Source organism: Bemisia tabaci, chromosome 10 (assembly GCF_918797505.1).
Source record: "Bemisia tabaci chromosome 10, PGI_BMITA_v3".
Classification (NCBI taxonomy): Eukaryota; Metazoa; Arthropoda; class Insecta; order Hemiptera; family Aleyrodidae; genus Bemisia; species Bemisia tabaci.
In genome coordinates, this window is record NC_092802.1 from 25824960 (window position 1) to 25842611 (window position 17652).

The 17652-nt window shown below is 40.4% G+C and overlaps 1 protein-coding gene across 9 annotated transcripts in view; it reads left to right on the forward strand.

Moving 5' to 3' along the window:
• Positions 1-17652, forward strand: part of cyc (basic helix-loop-helix ARNT-like protein cyc) — a 154291-nt gene that overhangs the window by 28224 nt on the left and 108415 nt on the right. For 3 of the 9 annotated variants that reach the window (XM_072305549.1, XM_072305550.1, XM_072305555.1), the window contains exon 1: positions 8563-9164. Coding sequence is in view for 1 of the 9 variants with exons in the window: in XM_072305555.1 (XP_072161656.1) it covers positions 9136-9164 (29 nt within the window). In the remaining 8 variants the exon portion in view is untranslated. Of the gene's footprint in view, positions 1-1199; positions 1307-8559; positions 9165-17652 lie in introns of those variants that run through there. The other 6 variants (XM_072305551.1, XM_072305556.1, XM_072305546.1 and 3 more) reach the window with 4 other exon arrangements.

Here is a 17652-nt window from a genome sequence, read left to right on the forward strand (position 1 = left end):
TGAGCGGTCATATCTCGGGAACTAAACGTTTCCCCGGGATGATCTTGTGCTCGTTAGAGAGGTGAGAATCTGAACTTTCATTTAGACTGGTTTTTGTTTAGATTCCGTCGATTCCACGATCGTGGCAAAATAAAAACTAAATTTTTGTGTCTATCAAAAACTGCTAAAACCGCGTAAGTGCCACTTAAAGTCAAGTAAACCCCAAGAAACTATACATCACTAGAAAGCTCTATTTAAGAGGAACATTTTAAAAAAAAGTTCATTGAAATCGGTTGAGATGCGGCGGAGATATGAATTTTTAAAGGTTTCCACTTTAAAAAATGGCAACGTCGCAACCCGGCGCTTCTAAGCAAAACGGCGACCGGTTTTGGGTGTCTCGAAAGCTACTGTATCACCCCAAGTGATCAAAATTCGAAAATGCCTTGAGGCATTTTTGGCCGTTTTTTCACACACCTCTTTTTTGGGAAAATCTCTGATGTTCAGTCTTATTTTAATGACAAGAATTGTTATTATCAAACCCCTGGAATTCCTGTCAAATGAGAAAAACATTCATTTATCCATTAATTCATGTTTTGGAAGGTATGGTGAAAATCGATTATTATAAGGCGTTCGTTAAGAACACCCTGTATATCGATCCTTTTCCATAGGTCTAAATGGAGATCGATCAATATACGTATCGCAAAGCGCGCCACGCCTTTGTCCTGTATGAATTTCAAGCTACACGTTGGTTTATTCCGCTTCGAAAAAATAAAATAGGAGCAGAAATATTGAAACACTGCAATGGAGAAGCGGGGTATTGCACCATCGATTCATCAGGTAAATGATCGATTTGGCCCATGTTGATTATGTTTTCTTTGGCAAGAGGAAAATAAATTTACCAATTACAGGAATATTTACGTGTAAGAAATGGCAATACGTAATGCAAAGGAATGCACCTGCACCTTCGTGTCTTCGGCATAGTGATAAGTATCTCGAGTTAACGAAATATCGTCTTATTTCTTGCTGACGTAATAAGAGGGAAGAAGTTTCTTTTCACTGTTTTTTTTCGAATTTTACCGGAAGTTTTTTATTCAATTCAAGTTTTTCAAAAGTTAAAACTTCCAAGAAAACTTTGAAATGCCTTTAAAGGTACAGTACTGAGTATGTCTCGTGTGATATTAGAATTGCGAATACAACGCATTTGTTTGTTTCTTTTGCAGTGTTTGAAACGAGATTTCCTAAAACAAAAGGGTCTTTTAAATGCGTTCCGAATCAGACCTATTTATTGCTCATGAGATTTCTTCGAGGAGAACACTGCCGTCAAACCGTAAGTTACAATTTCATTTCCATTTTTAAAATTTGACCATTGTACCTTGGCTATATGGTCGTATCTTGTCTATATGGTCGTACCTTGTCTATATAGTCGTATCTTGTCTATATAGTCGAACCATGTCTATATAACGGTCCATTGCACTCATCTCCATCCCTTCCCCTCCACCTCACATAACGGTATAGTTGAACGGCAGAGAAGTTCTTTTAAACTAGTGAGGAACCGAACTGCAGACCTTACTGGCTTGAAACTACCATTTAGGCACAATGGGCACATCCGAAATTAAGTTACGGTGTGAAAGAAACATGCAAAGCGCCCTCAGTTGGAGTCGAATGCGACGAAAACTATAAAAATTTAATTTCAACTCCTGCAATACTCGTGCATACAACTATTCGGACTCCACGGATGTCCGTGTTGCATACGCACGGATGTGAAGGCGTTTCGACTGTCCAGGCATTCGCCGCTTCACTTGTGGAACAGCGCCAACAGTGGCGGGCTTTATTGCGAGGATCAAACATGGCAGAGTGCTTTCAATCTTCGTTTGTGCTGAAAATATATCTCCTGCACAAGTAGTTGCATACAGGCGTAGGATGTGAGTATTTTTTGTGTTTCATTTTTGATATCGCGACATGTTGAGCATGATTTTCAAGATTTTTTTTTTTTCATGATTTTCATGCCAGCGAGTTATCCTCGAAGTGTTAAAGAAGATTTAAACGCACTCTGTCATTTTAGATCCTCGCAGTAAAGTCCGCCGCCAATGAAACGAGCCTTTTAGAGAGGTTGGGCATGAAATGCACAACTAAAACTGCAAAGTTTGATGGTGATTTCTTCACATTATGAATTGTCTGATGACGTATGCGGTGCTTCTAGAAGCAAATTTTACGATAAAGTCGATGAGACCACTGCTAAAAGCTAAAATCTCAACGTTCCGTATTATCATCGATATGAGCTTTTAATGTTTCCACATTTTGTCCCTCGCCTTTCATTGACTCGCTCCACTGAGCGCAGCTGGTGAGGTGGTGAGTGTCTGAGGTCAAAACGCCTTCACTCCCGTGCGTATGCAACACGTACATCCACGGAGCCCGAATAGTTGCATCCAGGCGTTTTAATAAAATTCGCTTGGAATCCGTCGCAAGTAACTAAAACTGTTTAGAAACTGCTGATTGTTTCTCTAAACCTGATTCCAGCGATGTTCATTGTTCCGCTGGAGTAAGTCATTACGAATCTTATAGTAAACTAGCCGCTGTGGCTCGCTTCGCTCGCCTCGCGTCTAGCCGGGGGCTCCGCCCCCTGGACCCCCGGTCACTCGCTTCGCGAGTGACTTACGGCTCGCAAGCGAGCCGTATTCCGTGCCGTAAATGCAAAAAGATGATAAAGTAATGTAATCCAATAAGAACTCTTCTGAATACATGAATACGAGAGGCATTCCTTCCTAAATTAGTTTACCTGTTTTCAGTTCCGTAATGATCTTCCTTGTAAATTTTCAAAAGAAAAACGAAATTACGCGAAATTGCCAAGAAGCATTATGGATAGTTTTCCTGTAAGGGATTTTTCTTCGGGGGGGGGGGGGGGGCATTAACTGTGAGTTAAATAAGGCGAAGTCCCTCCGGAATATGACAATGTAAGCCCTGCGCACTTGGTATTGGCCAGGAGGAGTAGCTCATGGCGTCCTCCAGGACTCCAGCCAACACCACGCCAAAGCTACAGACTTAAACAATCATACGTCGGGTGGCGCCAGTAGTAGAGAAATTTAGGACTTAAGAAAAGAGACAATTTCGAATGTTACATGAAAAAAAGCATCTCATGCATTTGGCCATCATATAAATGGATGTATTTTCAAATGAATTTCGCGCAAAAGTATGAACGAACGGGGTACAAAACGTATTACCTTATAAAAGAAGGATTTTCGGTTACTCGGCACTGACCGGCAAAATACATGTAAATTTGGAGTTACTCCTCCTAGTCGTTAGCTACTCACTCAAGGAACATTCTGCGTAAAAAATTCGAGTGAATTGTTTGAATGTGTAAATTATTAGACTCATTAATTAGTATACGCACTAAAAAGAGACAAACTTCATGCACAGGACGCAACAATCTCGCACATTTGCACCCAGAAAATATGAGTAGAAATTGTGTAGAACGTTTCTGGCGAAAACAGGTGTACAATAGCCTCGCACTGGGTTGGACACTAAAAAACCGAGGATATTCCGTAAAAAAAGAAAGGAAAGAAAGTATGAGTAGAAATTGCTAAATATCCATTCATCGACTGGCGCGGCCGCAAAAGAACGTATCTCGCGAATACAGAGGCAAAATAGTATCACTCAATATCGGACACTCACAAATCGGAATGTTCCGTGAAAAAAGAAAGAAAAATTGAGCAGATATTGTTAAGTACCCATTGATCAACTAACATAACCGTAAAAGAACGTATCCGACGAAAGCAGATGAGCGATGGGCAACCTCTCAAAAAGTCGCGAGATTTCGAAATCTAATCAGTGTTGCTCTCGAGATGCAGGATGCAGCTAAGTTGGCAGCGTACACGAATAGACTGATTTTCGGAGCAACTCAGAGGAAGCAATTCAAAGGAAGCAATTCAGTCCTGAAAACATTTTGTTTCCTGTTTTTTCCCACGGTTTTCCTTTGCTCTTCGATAAAGGTAGCTGATGTAGGGGTAACGGGAGGGACAAACATAATTCTGCATTGGTAAGGAAGAACGCCGTATGAGTCTTCAGACGTTGCCAAATTTCCCCTGGAAAACCACTAAATTTCAGGAAAATTTTTGAAAATTTTGGATACTTTTGTTTTTAATTTGATCTAAAACGTCTGAATATTTCATGGGGAAAATATTCATAATTTTCCTCAAAAATAAACATTTTATCAAAGAAAATTTGGCAACTCCCGAATGTTCATATGTCGTTCTTCCTTAGCACGGCAGAATTGCAAACACTACGCTTTAAAAAAGAGACCATTTTCGGTTTTCTTCAAAGTATTCGGACATAACTCCAATAAAAATACAATGAGAGGATTAGCGCGAGGTTTGGATGTCGCTCCCTGGTCGGAAAATCATGTTTTGACTCGTCTGCCGACAAAATCTCGTCAAAGCGTTCAAGAACAGCTGGGCCTGGACAGTCAGGAGACCAGGCGGCAGCAATAGATCTCAATTCGTCATCCTTTTTTCCCTTCCTGCTCGGCCTAGTGGAGCTCCAAAAAAATTGATGAAATTTCTCTCATCGGGTTCGATTTCAACTTTCTCAGTAAATTTACGCTCTGCTAAAAAAGTATATTACAATGAACTAAATTTCGTCGTGATATGTTGATAAGTAACGGAAATATCGTTCAGCAAGTTATAAATGCAGCAGTTGTGGTATCGATCTTAGTGTACCGTAGAATCATGTATTTTCATTAGTTTGACCACCATTCTGCTCAAAATTTCACCGCGAATCGAAAAATATACACTGTAAAAACAATTTCCGAATGATAGAAAAAATTGCATTTTTATTGTCTTTAAATTTTGAGGGTCAGATTTTGTTTGGCATATGAGACAATAGGGCTGCGATCCCGTAGCGAGCAGTCTCGGGCTCGAGGGTTGTTAGACAAAAGGACGGGAAAACCCATGTCATCGCACCGCTTCGACAGTTTTATGGAACCACGTATCTGGGGCGGCTTCCTTTTATTCAGACAGAGCAGTGCTGAGACTGAGTCCGAGTTTGACCTTCGGCGTTGGGTGAAGGCTGTGTAGTAGTAATATGGAGAGGGGTCTATTTGCATCTCTCAGCGGTTTACACAGATATGGCTGAAAAATTGGAAATTCTCATAGTTTTGCGAGCATCTAGGAGCTAGAAGCTTTCAATCGACCCAAAAATCGTAAAAATCGCCCCGGTAGATCTCTCAAAATAGGCGTTACAACAGGAACATAACCAATTCCCGGGAACTTAAGGCCGGAGGGGGGTGGATTTGGCTTTAAGAGCGTCTCAGGAAGAAGAGTCTGAAAAATTTGGAAGTCTGACAATTTTGCGAGCATCTAGAAGCTAGGAGCTTGCGGTCGACCCAAAAATCGTAAAAATCGCCCCGGTAGATCTCTCAAATTAGGCGTTACAACGGAAACATACCGCAACTCTCGGAAACTTAAGGTCGGAGGGGGGTGGATTTGGCTTTAAAAGCGTCTTAAGCGAAAGAGGCTGAAAAATTTGGAAGTCTGAAAATTTTGCGGACATCGGGACGTCAAGGGCTTTAACCAGAGTCAAGCATCGTCGAAATCGGTCCGGTAGAACTCCAGAAATAAGCGTTACAGTGAAACCCCCAACGATTTTATTTATATAGATGCCAATCTTCCGAGAAATGCATTACAACGTCAGTGGCGCTTGAAATCGAGCCAAAAAAATAAGTTCCTGGAGCATGTTTTGCACAGTTTCCTTTAACCTTTACTATCGAGTCGTCCTTTGTTCAGATTTTTTTTTCTCTTCGGGGAAACTAACTTTAACGTAAAAATGCGAAATTTTCAAAGAACAATCCTCATGAATCGCACGAAATTTAGACAAAAAACGACGATCATTGGTTTTTCGAAAAAATGAAAGGTGACAGGAAATCTTTAACATTACAAGCATAAACACAAGTATGTAATCTCCAAGGTGCAATTGCAAAACAAGCACCATAAAGTCTGGTAAATCAGTGAAAATTATACTATATTCTATTCTTTCCTTTCTGAAGTGTAGGCCGCCTCTAGTTACGATTGAAGACTGAAAAAATTAGTGTATTGAATTCTCTCTTTACCTTGGTTGCATTCTAAACATTAAAAGCAATCATAGACAAAATGTCTCTCTCTCTGGAGCTTCTGTAAGCTTTAAATGCAGGTTTGCCGCTCCGAAGAGAATTTATTAAATTTTCAGGCTAAATACATAAAAACGTGGCGGATTTAGATAATGATATGCCATCCAGGTATTCCTTATCAGGCAGTAGAGTCTCGGATATTCTAGATCATTCTTCAGTGCGTTTACATTCACCGGCAATGATTTCTGTAAAGTTTATCTCCTTCAAGTTAACACTCAGTTGTTATAAATTTCTATGTTTGAGCCAAAAAGGACAACGCCCGCATTGTCTCAACGACAACAAAAAATTTCACCATCATTTTGGGTTTTCCTTTCACAGGAATCTCCTCAGCTTAATGCTTTGAAATTTTTCGGGTACTTATGTATTTTTGCATTGCCTGAAGTAAGCAAAAATATAGCCGGTTTTCCTTTTAAAAAAAGAAGAATTATGGTTAGAATTTTCAACTTCTGCAAAGTTGCGGTAAAGTTGATAACTATTTGTTAAGTCGTTCCATTAGGGGTACGTCCTTAACAGATTTTCCGGCAGCAAATGAAATATTATTCCTCACTGATAAGTGCCTTTCTGAAATTTCCATTTTGAATATCTCGCTTTGAATAAGTTATAGACTGATTAGACATCCAACGAAGATCTCTTATTAGGTCCTTGAAACATTTTCTCGACAAAAATCAGAAAAAAAGTCAAAATATCATTTCGAGGGTAGAATTGCTGACCTAGACCAGTGTTCTGCCCTCCCCAGGCGTTATGCGCCAAATGCGCCTAAAAACCGGGCCTTGGCGCCTAAAAATTGGGGGGTTGGGCCATCGTGGCGCCAAAAAAATTTGACTGATTGAACTCGCAGTCGGGAAGCAGCGGGAGCGATGAAGCGCTCTCTGAACGCACCGTTCGCAGCATCGCATCGTCATGGCCCGTATGCAAAAATTTTATTTGGCTCCTAAAAATAGTAGATTCCTCCTAAAAATTGGGCTTTCCGGCCAAGGTGGCCCTAAAATTTTAGGGGGAAGGCAGAACACTGACCAAGACCGTCTACCTACCTAGGCATTTGACAAGGTATGCCTGATTTTACTTTTAGCGTGCGAAAATACATACATAATGGATGCCATTCTAGCCTGCTGTATGTGAGGCTTGCAATTTAACTAGTAGAATGTCCGTTTTTTTCTTTGGATTTTTGGGTCTAGCCCTTTCAGTCCCCGTGTAAATACAAACTAAAATACAATACATGAATGCTGATGGAAAGTCTCCAACTATATCATGCATCATTAGCAACAGTTTTGTTTTCTTTACAAGAAATAAAATTCCTTGATTGTACAGAATAGTCAATTTGAATCGCTGGCTGGGAGAGAGTGTCTCTTTCACGTCAACTTTAAAGTTTGAAAGTATGCGAACACCTGTTGAGATTGCTCAGATTGCCGGCGCGAAGTCTTTAAAGTATTTTAAGTCAGTCGGAATAATTATGTCCCCATTTAAACCACTTCGACAGAATGTCTGCAAAACGCAAACACCTAACTCATTACTGCCGCGTTGAAAAAAAAAACTGTAAGGGCGTTCGGATGTAGCCAAACTTCCTTTAAAAATATTTGTCCTCGAGAAAAATTCTAACAATGTCCTTTGAAATTTTAAAATTATCTGAATTAAAATGCATATGAAATGCTGTAAAAAATCAAAGAAAAATGAACATTAATTCTGAAAGAAATGAAGTATTCACCGGTAAAGATTTGGCAACATCTGAAAGTTCATCCGGAGTTTTTTTTCAGCATTGCAGATTACTGCCGTGCTAAGGAAGAACACCGTATGAACATTCGAGAGTTGCCAAATTTCCTTGGATAAAATGTTTATTTTGAGGAACATTATGAATATTTTTCCTCGAAATTTTCAGACACTTTAGCTCAAATTACAAACAAAATTAACTGAGAAATTGGCGAGGAAATATTTAAAAATTCTCCTGAAAATTAGTGATTCACCAGAGGAAATTTGGCAACGCCTGAATGCTCATACGGCGTTTTTCCTTACACGCAGATTAGGCGAACAGAATTTAGCAGAAAGGAACCAAGTCACTTCAGCCATTCCCAAACAGCAAATAATTTTACTTTTTTACAGCGGTTTTGCGAATTCTTTTAAAACTTTTAGATAATTTGTTTCGCGTTACAGAGGCAATTTTCTGAAATTTCCAAAAGAATCCACACGATCGTTCTCCCACATTAAAATAAATCGACCGATACAATTTGGCAACGGCTGATTGAACTTAGTTCCTTTCTGCTTAACGCGATCCAAGTGTCTTGGTGTTGACGATCGTCCACTCGAAACCTTTCGCTACGTGGCCGTGGGTTCAAAGGTTCTTTCCAAGTTCCAACAGCTTTCTCTCTCTCCCCCCTCCCCCCATTCCTCCACTACTCCTCTCTCCTGTTTTCCAGCAGCTGAATTTCACTCATTTTCTGCTGTTCTAGTCTCGATTCCCGCAGTTCATAGTCGCGTCGAAACCTGATAACAACTTTATTTCGGCTCGATTCGGTAATCTCCGTGCCGGTAGTCGGTCTGCGTTGATTAGTGTACTTACTTGTATTAATTCAGTTAGTGTTGTTTCATACTCTCGCGGCGTTATATTTTTTTGCGTCGGCTAAATTTAGGATTTTTTTCTTCGCCGAGTCGAATTCAATCGTGGAATGAGCTTGATTGTCGAGGCGAATAAAAAAGTGTCGCGAGAAAAAACCGAGCTGTTTTACGAGCGCGCTGTTTTTGGATGTAAAGAAAAGTGCAAAAAGTGTTGTAACTGTAACTGTACAGTTATTTGTTCGCGGAAATTTTTTTGCCGATTCGTCGATAATGACCGTCCTGCCGTGTCGTGACGAAAGATCGGTTTCTGTTTTCTTCTCAGGAAGTTTTGAGTCTTCGTGATTTTGAAAAGTTTTTCGGGAAAATTGTTGGTGGTTTTCGTGCAAAAAGTGTGTCGAGGGCGGAAGTGATAGTGCTTCGAGTATATTTTTGTTTGTTAAACCGAGGAATTAATGTGTCAGCTTTGCAAGTCCAGGAAAAGGTACGAATAAAATTATCCTTTCGCTTTATCGGCTCTTTCTTGTCTGTGTTTCTTGCTTTTTGATTGTTCGAATTCAACTGAGTGGCTTATTTAAAAAGATTATATTTTTTAAACACAGCACGCAATTGCAATTTCCGTGTGTGAATAAATCGTAAAGAATCATTGTTATACCGAGATCATAATGGAAAGCCGTTCTCTCTGTGCCTCTGACGATTCTTCGTCACCTTGAAAAAAGAATTCAGCTCCATTTCAAGGTTGCAAAATTGAATATACAAAAAAATTAAATTGTTTACAAGAATATGACTATGAAAATTCTGTCGGATTTATTGATGAATTTTGCCTGTAATTGGAAGAAAAATCAGTGAAGTTTTAAATTAGAAATGTCCATTAGTTTGTATAGTCAAAATATAATTTGCCGATAAAATTTCTGCAACGTTAAAATGCAGTTTTGTTCCTTTCTTTGGTAAAATTCATTGGCGACTCCAAGATGGACCACCCTCTCATCTTTCAACCGTTTGCGAAAGTGAGGGGTTTCAGTGGGGTGAAAGTGTGGGTTGAGGGGGAAAGTGGGGTGTTATTGAGAGAGGGCAAGGGGAACGATTGCTCCCAGCTCCCCATGTGCAGATAGGTGCCCTTGTTTGGGAATTTTCGATCAGTTATGAAAACAATCAGACCAATTAAGTAAATTTTCTGAAGTTTTTTCTCTACTTTAAAATTGCTTCCCTCAAACATATTTTATCCTCACCCTTTTATTTGCCTGAGTTGACGTCCTTAAAGAAAGGGAGGCAAAAAATACGAAAAACTTTATTTAAGATCAAAATACCTGAGCTGTCTACAATATTCGACCCCCTCCCCGTCCTTTTGAAGTATCTGACTTTATTTTCAAGTAATTAATTTGAGGCCACTATATCTCAAATGTCGGAACGGTGCTCAGTCAAGTTGAATCAAATGTGTATGAAAGCATCCAAATTTTAAACAATAAATCGGCTTCAATTCTCATCTTTGATGGCTTTGATATATTGGTCTAAAAGCTAAACGAAATTTCTGCCTCTAATTTCATTTTTAGTTTTGTAATAACTCTATAAGTTTTGATGTAAATTTAGATATATTACACGGAGTGGAACCAAAAAGAAACTAAATCACGGAGAAAAAACTATCGGAGATCTTTAGAGTTTGCACATTAATACCTTCCTTATCGAATTTTCTCTTTCTCTCAATGGGATGCCGGATTTCTTAACCAGAATCCGTTGTGAACAACGAGGAAATATCAACAAGACGTTCCTGTAAATGCTTTAGGAAATTATTGCCCGTGGCATAAATAACAAAAAGTTTTTTTGCCTCAATAGAAAAATTGAACCCAAGGGTACACCCTTCAGTTCTTCGCGGTTTGCGTTTAAAATTGAGCGAAAACCAACCTCTGTTTTGCACTGATATTGATTAGAATTCATTTTTGTGACTGAATTTTCTGACTTTACGATTTACCATCAAAATACTGTAGACTCATTTCTACCATTTTCTTATTCTTTTGTTTTATTAAGGAAGATTGGTGGGGCTCAAAATTTGCCATTTTTTGTCATTCCTCGCATTTTTTTGGATGAAAGTTTTCAGATCCATTTCTAAATCCTCATCTTATATTTTTGCTCACCAATTTCACATGATGTCTGCTCAAACATATCGAATTTTAGATCAAAGGAAGAAAGCTCTTTTACAAAGAATTGGCGAATGGATGGTACCACAGTATTGATTGAGAGGAGAAACCACCTTCAATGATTAATTTTTTAATAATTTTTCTCGAAATAAACCTTCATGTTAGGCTATTGTCACGGGTTAAAATTATTGACGACGCTATTTTGCCCCCGCAAAATTTACCGCATTATCAAGCCAGCGCACTGGTTTTTTCCGCGATAATTCTATTGGACGAAGCGTTATGTAACAATACCATCCGGGCCCAAGTGTATTATCAAAGTTCAATTAGATTCACGTCTACTTTTTCGAAAGGTGCGTAAGCCCGTAAGCTGATGGAATTTTTTCCTTTTTTGAGTGATCACTTATCAGTGCGTTTGGTATAAAATTTTCCTTAACTATTTTATCAAATGTTTATCGGTATCTCCTTCCCCGATTCACAGGATTATTTATTTGCGATTGATAATTCGCTGCAACTTCTCTCGTTATCCTGTGGCCACCAAGCTTTCATCATAAACGCTAAACGGCTCGACTTTAGTTTTTTGACGCAAATGAAAGTTTTTGACAAAATATTGGAAAAAATTGGCAGCGTTGCTTCGTATTGAGGGGAAATGCTTATCGGAATAAATTGTGCGGAATTAAAGTGTTAGTAATTTTTTGGTTCAGGTTAGCTTTGTCTATTAATTCCATCAATCAGCTAGCAGGTTGTTTTGCGTTTGCAAAGTTTTGTTCCAAAAGTTTATAAGCTAATCTTATGCTTTTTTGGCCACTGAAGTTGAAAATGACCTTGAAATTCCTCAATCATCCACCATTTCTTTGTTAAATCGAATTTGCAAAACAAAAAGAAGTTTTTTTTAAGCTTCTACGGCTCCTTTTAAATATCCGACTTTCTAAGAAATGTTTGAGTGGTGTGATAACAAAAATAATAATAAGCACTTTCAAAGGTTATTTCCAGTTTCAACAGCCAAAAGTGCAAAGATTTTAACCCATGAATAAGTTTAATAATATGTTTTACCCTCACTTTCAGACAGAAAAGAGAGAGACTTACAAGATTTTGTCTCGTTTGACCGAGGAAACTTTCTTATCAGGAAAAGTGTCTCAGGGAAAAGTCCTCAGCCTCAGGCATGGCATCGAATTGAACCTGCGTATTTTTAGATGCCAAATTTGAAAATGACCTCTGTCTTTCTCTACAAGCAGTGTTGACCTTTCGTGCCTCACGGAGCATTGAAAGTAACAGATGAAAAAGTGAAAACACGATGAAACGAACACCTCACATACCGATTCCTCTCTAACCAAATCAAAGGATCATAATACCCAAAAACAAACTCCCACAGACCTGCAAATCAAATACTCGATCGACCGCTTCTGTTTTGTCTGCCTCTTGAGAGTTCTGGGGAACATGGACGGCCCGAAGGGTCCCTGGAGCAAAGCGATAGGTCAGCGCGGTCGTTAGGGTCGCGGAAGAGGGCAGGGAGAGCGGAGGGTACAGGAAGCTAATCGAGGTTCTAATTTCAATCTTCAATGAGACCTGGTTCCTGAAACGAGGAAATTACGCACTTAATTCCGCTCCAAGGGGGAATTCTATTTTGGAATTCTATTTCTTATTTCTATTGTTTTTCTTTGCGTTGATGCAGTAAGATGTCTTTAAAAGGACCACAAAACAATGAATTACAGAAAGCGAAAAATTTTAAAAATTTCGGTTACGGGGGCTGAACTCAAATCCGTAACGCAGTGCTCCCAATTTCCGGAACTAGACCCGGATTTCAGAACTTTTGAGATTTTCCCCGAAATATTCCGGACCTTTTGCATTTTCCGGAACTTCCTCGGAACTTTGGAAAATATCTAAAAGGAATTCCGGAACTTTTGACGGTCATGGAGTAGGAGAAATTGGAACAAAAAAGTTCCGAATCCCGGAACTTCTGACGGATGGCGAAAGAGAGCCCTGATCCATCTGGACCATCGAAGTTTTCGCTCCAAGTAATTGAAATTTTCGCTCCAAGTAACTGAAGTTTTCGATCGCGCAAACCGAATTTGGGTTTGGCGGGCTGATTCTTGGAATTTATAGAAAAAGCTATAGACAAAGAAGACATAGGGAGTATGGAGCGAGCCTATCGGTCGAAATAGGCTGTTCTTATACACTATGAGGGAGAAAATGAAGGAATAACTTTCTCTTGCGGGTTGCCGTTAGTTAGTCTATTATCTATCACCCTTTCCACGGTAACCACCCGCTTCCACCGATAGGATGCCTATCCATACCCTTTTTGTCCTCTTCGTCTATAGCTTTCTTTATCAATTTCAATAATCAAACCAGTGATGAACGAAGTCCCGGGTGAAAATGATACGAGCATTATTATGTTTAAAAAACTTCAGCTCCTTCTTAACCTGCATTTACGACCAAAAAGTGCGTTTATCTGGAAAAACAGTAATGTTCCGTATTAACCGAAATTCTTTTGCCGTGGTTATTTAGAGTTCCGGACAAAGTTTTTCAAAATTAACATATTTTTGTTTTCTCTCTTTTTCCAATTCATACTTGTAGAATATAGTCCAAGCAAAATGCTTTTTTCAACTTTTTCAAACTTTATTTTGAAAAAACGTAAAAGAAAGTTAAAAGTCCCTACTTATGTAAACTCGTAGACGGGACACGAAAGTACATATACGCCCTTATAAATACAAAAATCCATAATTCAATTATGAAAATTAGAGGAAAAAAATAAATCTACTTGAGTTAAAGTACGCACTGCTATATTAGTGTTGCGTTATCATCAATGTTTTTCTCAGTTTATCATTCTCCTCTTAGAAAATTTAGAAACTGTTTCAGATAAGTTTGATCTCCATTTGTTTACGCGTATATACAGAAGTTACGGTAATACGGTATATGCGCAAGCAAATGAAAAGGATACATTTAAGTAGAGCGAGGTCTACGAATGCCATTCATTGAAGGAGCACTTACCCGCACACAGCAAAAGTAAGAAAATAAAGGTTTTAAAGAAAAGAGGAAATTGTGAGAATTTTTCCGGGACGGAAAAAGAGGATTCCAAACTCCTGTTTTTGGTTCAGGTTCGATTATGTATGAGGGAACATTTTATAACCCATCGTCGTATAAGTGTTGCTATTTGCCGATGATATCCAGTTGAAAATTGCCAATGGCGGACAGTGGATCGATCAATCAGATCGTGAATCAGAGAAGTCGGACATGAACTTTTCGACTAAAAATGCAAAATTTAACGTTTATTTCGTCTTATTTTAAACTTTAAGGGGTGCTGCTAGAAGAAAATTTCACGATAAAACCAATGGAACTACTTTTAGAACTGAGTTGCGCTTCCCGTTTCGTTGTCTTCTTTTCATGTACCTAGAGCAACTATTTTAGCTCTCCGGTGATAAAATTGCATACCCCTTAAAATGAAGGAATTTTGAATGGGTCGATTAGCAGTAAAAAAGCAGAAAGCAGTAAAGTCGATTAGCAGATGGTCGAGCAAATACTCTCGAAATGGGTGTGTTTCGAAAGCGGAGTTACATGTATAAGCGTTTAAAATTTCCAAATTTTGTCCGACCTCCCCCTTTGACTGTGGCGTCGCGTCGGACGGAGTTGCGTTTCCCGTTTCGTTGCCTTCTTTTTATGTAGAGCAACTATTTTACCTCTCCGGTGATGAAATTATGTACCCCCCTCAAAATGAGGGGATTTTGAATGGGTCGATTCTTTAGCAGGAAACAAGAAGTGCAAATACTCTCAAAATGGGTGTGTCTCGAAATGTGTAGGACAAAATAGCAACATGTAATTACTAGTCGGAAAACGCCAATGGTTATAGCAGTCTGACAGAAGGCGCCGCGCCGTACTGCAACGTGTCCTCCGTTGTACATATAGCAAGTTCACTTTCAGATTGAGCAACTATTTTAACTCCCCGGAGAACAAATTGCATATCCTCCGAAATGAAGGAATTTTGAATGGGTCCATTCTTTAGCAGGAAACAGAAGGTGCCGCGCGCCATGCTTCCCTTGACACGAGTCCGCTTTTCTCTCGAGCAACTATTTTAACTCTCCGGAGATCAAATTGCATACCTTTCGAAATGAAGGAGTTTAAAGTGGATTCATTTTGCAGCGGTTAATCCGTGCCATGCTTCTCTTGCCACGAGTACGCTTTCCTCTCGAGCAACTATTTTAACTCTCCGGAGATCAAATTGCATACCTTTCGAAATGAAGGAGTTTAAAGTGGATTCATTTTGCAGCGGTTGATCCGTGGACGGCGCGTCGTTGCTTCGAAGCGCGTCGTGAAGGCTTGCTTTTACCTCCATCAACCATACAAAACATTTTTTACATGTTGATGTAGGCAACAAATTTTTTTGGGCAGGAATAGTTATCGATTCGATGATTATCGTCTCTCTCGCCTTTTTTAGAAATCTTGGCACGAGGAAAATTCAACCGGATCATGCTGATACCGGCTCAATTTTTCTATTCAAATCTTCATAATAGACAGTAGCCAAAGAGGGTGGGGGGGGGGGGCAAATTTTGATGGGGAAGCTGTGTTTCTATAGAATAAATACAAACAACGTCCCCGTATGTTAGTGGCGTGAAAAGGATGAAAGGGATGCACTACAACATTGAAATCGAAGATCGGCGGAGGACGCCTTCTGAACAAGACCCGGAAAGTGATACATTTTACCTCCGACACCCATATGAGCATTCAACAATCAGTTTTGATAAGATTAATAACAATAAATATAAGCTCCAAGACAACTTCAACTTTTTATCGTTGAGGTCAGGAATGATAGTGTGGAACTCTCTAGAACGTTGCCCAGGATGATACGATTTTTTGCTTGAAACGTCGACGCGACGCGTTTTGGGCCTCCCTCCCCAACCCCCCCCCCCCCCCCTCGAAAATCGGATGATACTTCAGTAGGCGAATCTCTCGTTATCGGTGATGGAGCAGCCTCTGTCAATACAAAAGAGACAAGTTGTTGTAGAGAGATTTTGTGCGTATCTTAGTAAATGACAACTTTCGTGAATAGAATTTTTGTTTACCATGTGCGACCTAAAAGTATGGATACTCTATTGATGATCGGCTGCGCATGCGTCTATGCTTATACCTTCATACATAAAAGCCGCTTTCACAGCACTCTTTGGCGCTCCGCGACACCTAGCCGCCAACGTCCCCTATCCTCCCGAAGCCCCTCAGGCAAAGGCGGATCCAGCAATTTGGCAACACCGGATTTCCTCCATTTAAACCTATGCTAAATAATCGATTCTTGTCGGAGCACTTGGCCCCTCTAAGAATCGATACATTTCCGTATGTTTAAATGGAAAGAAGACAATTTTGCCAATTTGCTGGATCCGCCAATGCCCTCAGGGAGTTGACACTCCCCCATTTCCTCCAAACCCCCTGTCACCACCTTTTCACTGGGCGTCCCCTCCGTCTTCTTCCAGGAGGAACCCATTCAAGCATCTTCTTCGGCAGCCTTTCTTCCGTCGCTTAGTGGATCGAGTCAATTAGAGAAGTCGGACATTAATTATTTTACTAAAACTGCAAATTTCCACGTTTATCTCGTCAAATTTTAAATTTTGATGGATGCTACTTGAAGTGAATTTTACGAGAAAACCAGTGGGACTATTTTTAAGACCTCGGCAACATGTAATAACGGAGTTATAAGCTTTTGAAGTTTCCAGATTTTGTCCGACCTCTCCCATTGACTGGATCCACTGTGCATCGTCCTATCAACATGACCACACCATACACTTTTTAAGAGAAATTTCGCTTCGAAAATTACGTCGAGCGTATCAAACAATTCTGAAATCCGCTCCTTGGCGCGCAATCTGCGAAGTTTTTTTTTTTTTTTTTTTTTTTTGTGATGAGGGGAAAAATTCGCTACAGTGCCCCCATCATGAGGGTCGCCAAGACGCCCCTCATGAAAAGGGCCCACCGAATACCGGGACGGCAACGACCATCAGCTGGTGAAGAGCCGCCGAAGCGACCCCTAACCGACCCGACCGCTGTGAGATGGGAAGACCCGGTTATGTGGGGGTGAAGCACGCCGCTGTGTTCCGTACCCACTAAACGACCCCTCCAGGCCACACCCCGTGCAAGTGTGGCCCATCGGACGCTCTATCCTCCCGTCGGACGTCCCTAAGGCACTCTTCGAACGGCAGTCCCCGACCCCGGCCCCGGTTTAGCCGGCGCCCCTCAGGCCCCCCCACTTAAAGGGAGGGTCCCCCCATCCCCCGGGACCGATCTGCCGAAGCCATCATTGTACCCGGAGTCAAGGGCGTAGGAGGAGAGCCTAGGCCCAGCTTGCGCCAAACCCTGCGACAACCCCACGGCAGGGCTCTGGAGCCAAGAACTGGAGGGCAGGGAGGGCAGACCAGCTACGTCTCGCTCAGCCCTCGAGGCACCGATCTTATGCGGCCCCAGAAGGGGGCAGCCTACACATGACTCAGCTCCGCGGGTGATCTGCCAAGTTTGTAACGCGCTTTTTCGAGTTTTCTGCGTCCGCGGCCATTTCCCTCACGTCACCGCCGACCAGGTTTGCATAGGCAAAGGAGTAAGAAAGAACTACCCGAAGTAAACGAACGATTAACTAACTTTTTTTAGCGCATGATTTCATTTGTTTTCAAGCCTTTGTTTCCTTTTCCTTTCTGCATTTGCGAGAACAAAAGCTTTAAATCAATTGAAATGTACAGCATGGAGAGTTTACAACAGTTTCAAAGATGGTTTGTTTATTCAGATTATGTCGCTCTCCTTGAACAAACGTGTTGTTTATGTGTTATTCGTAGATATGCTAATTTAAATTGTTACTGCCGTGTAATTGAAAATTTT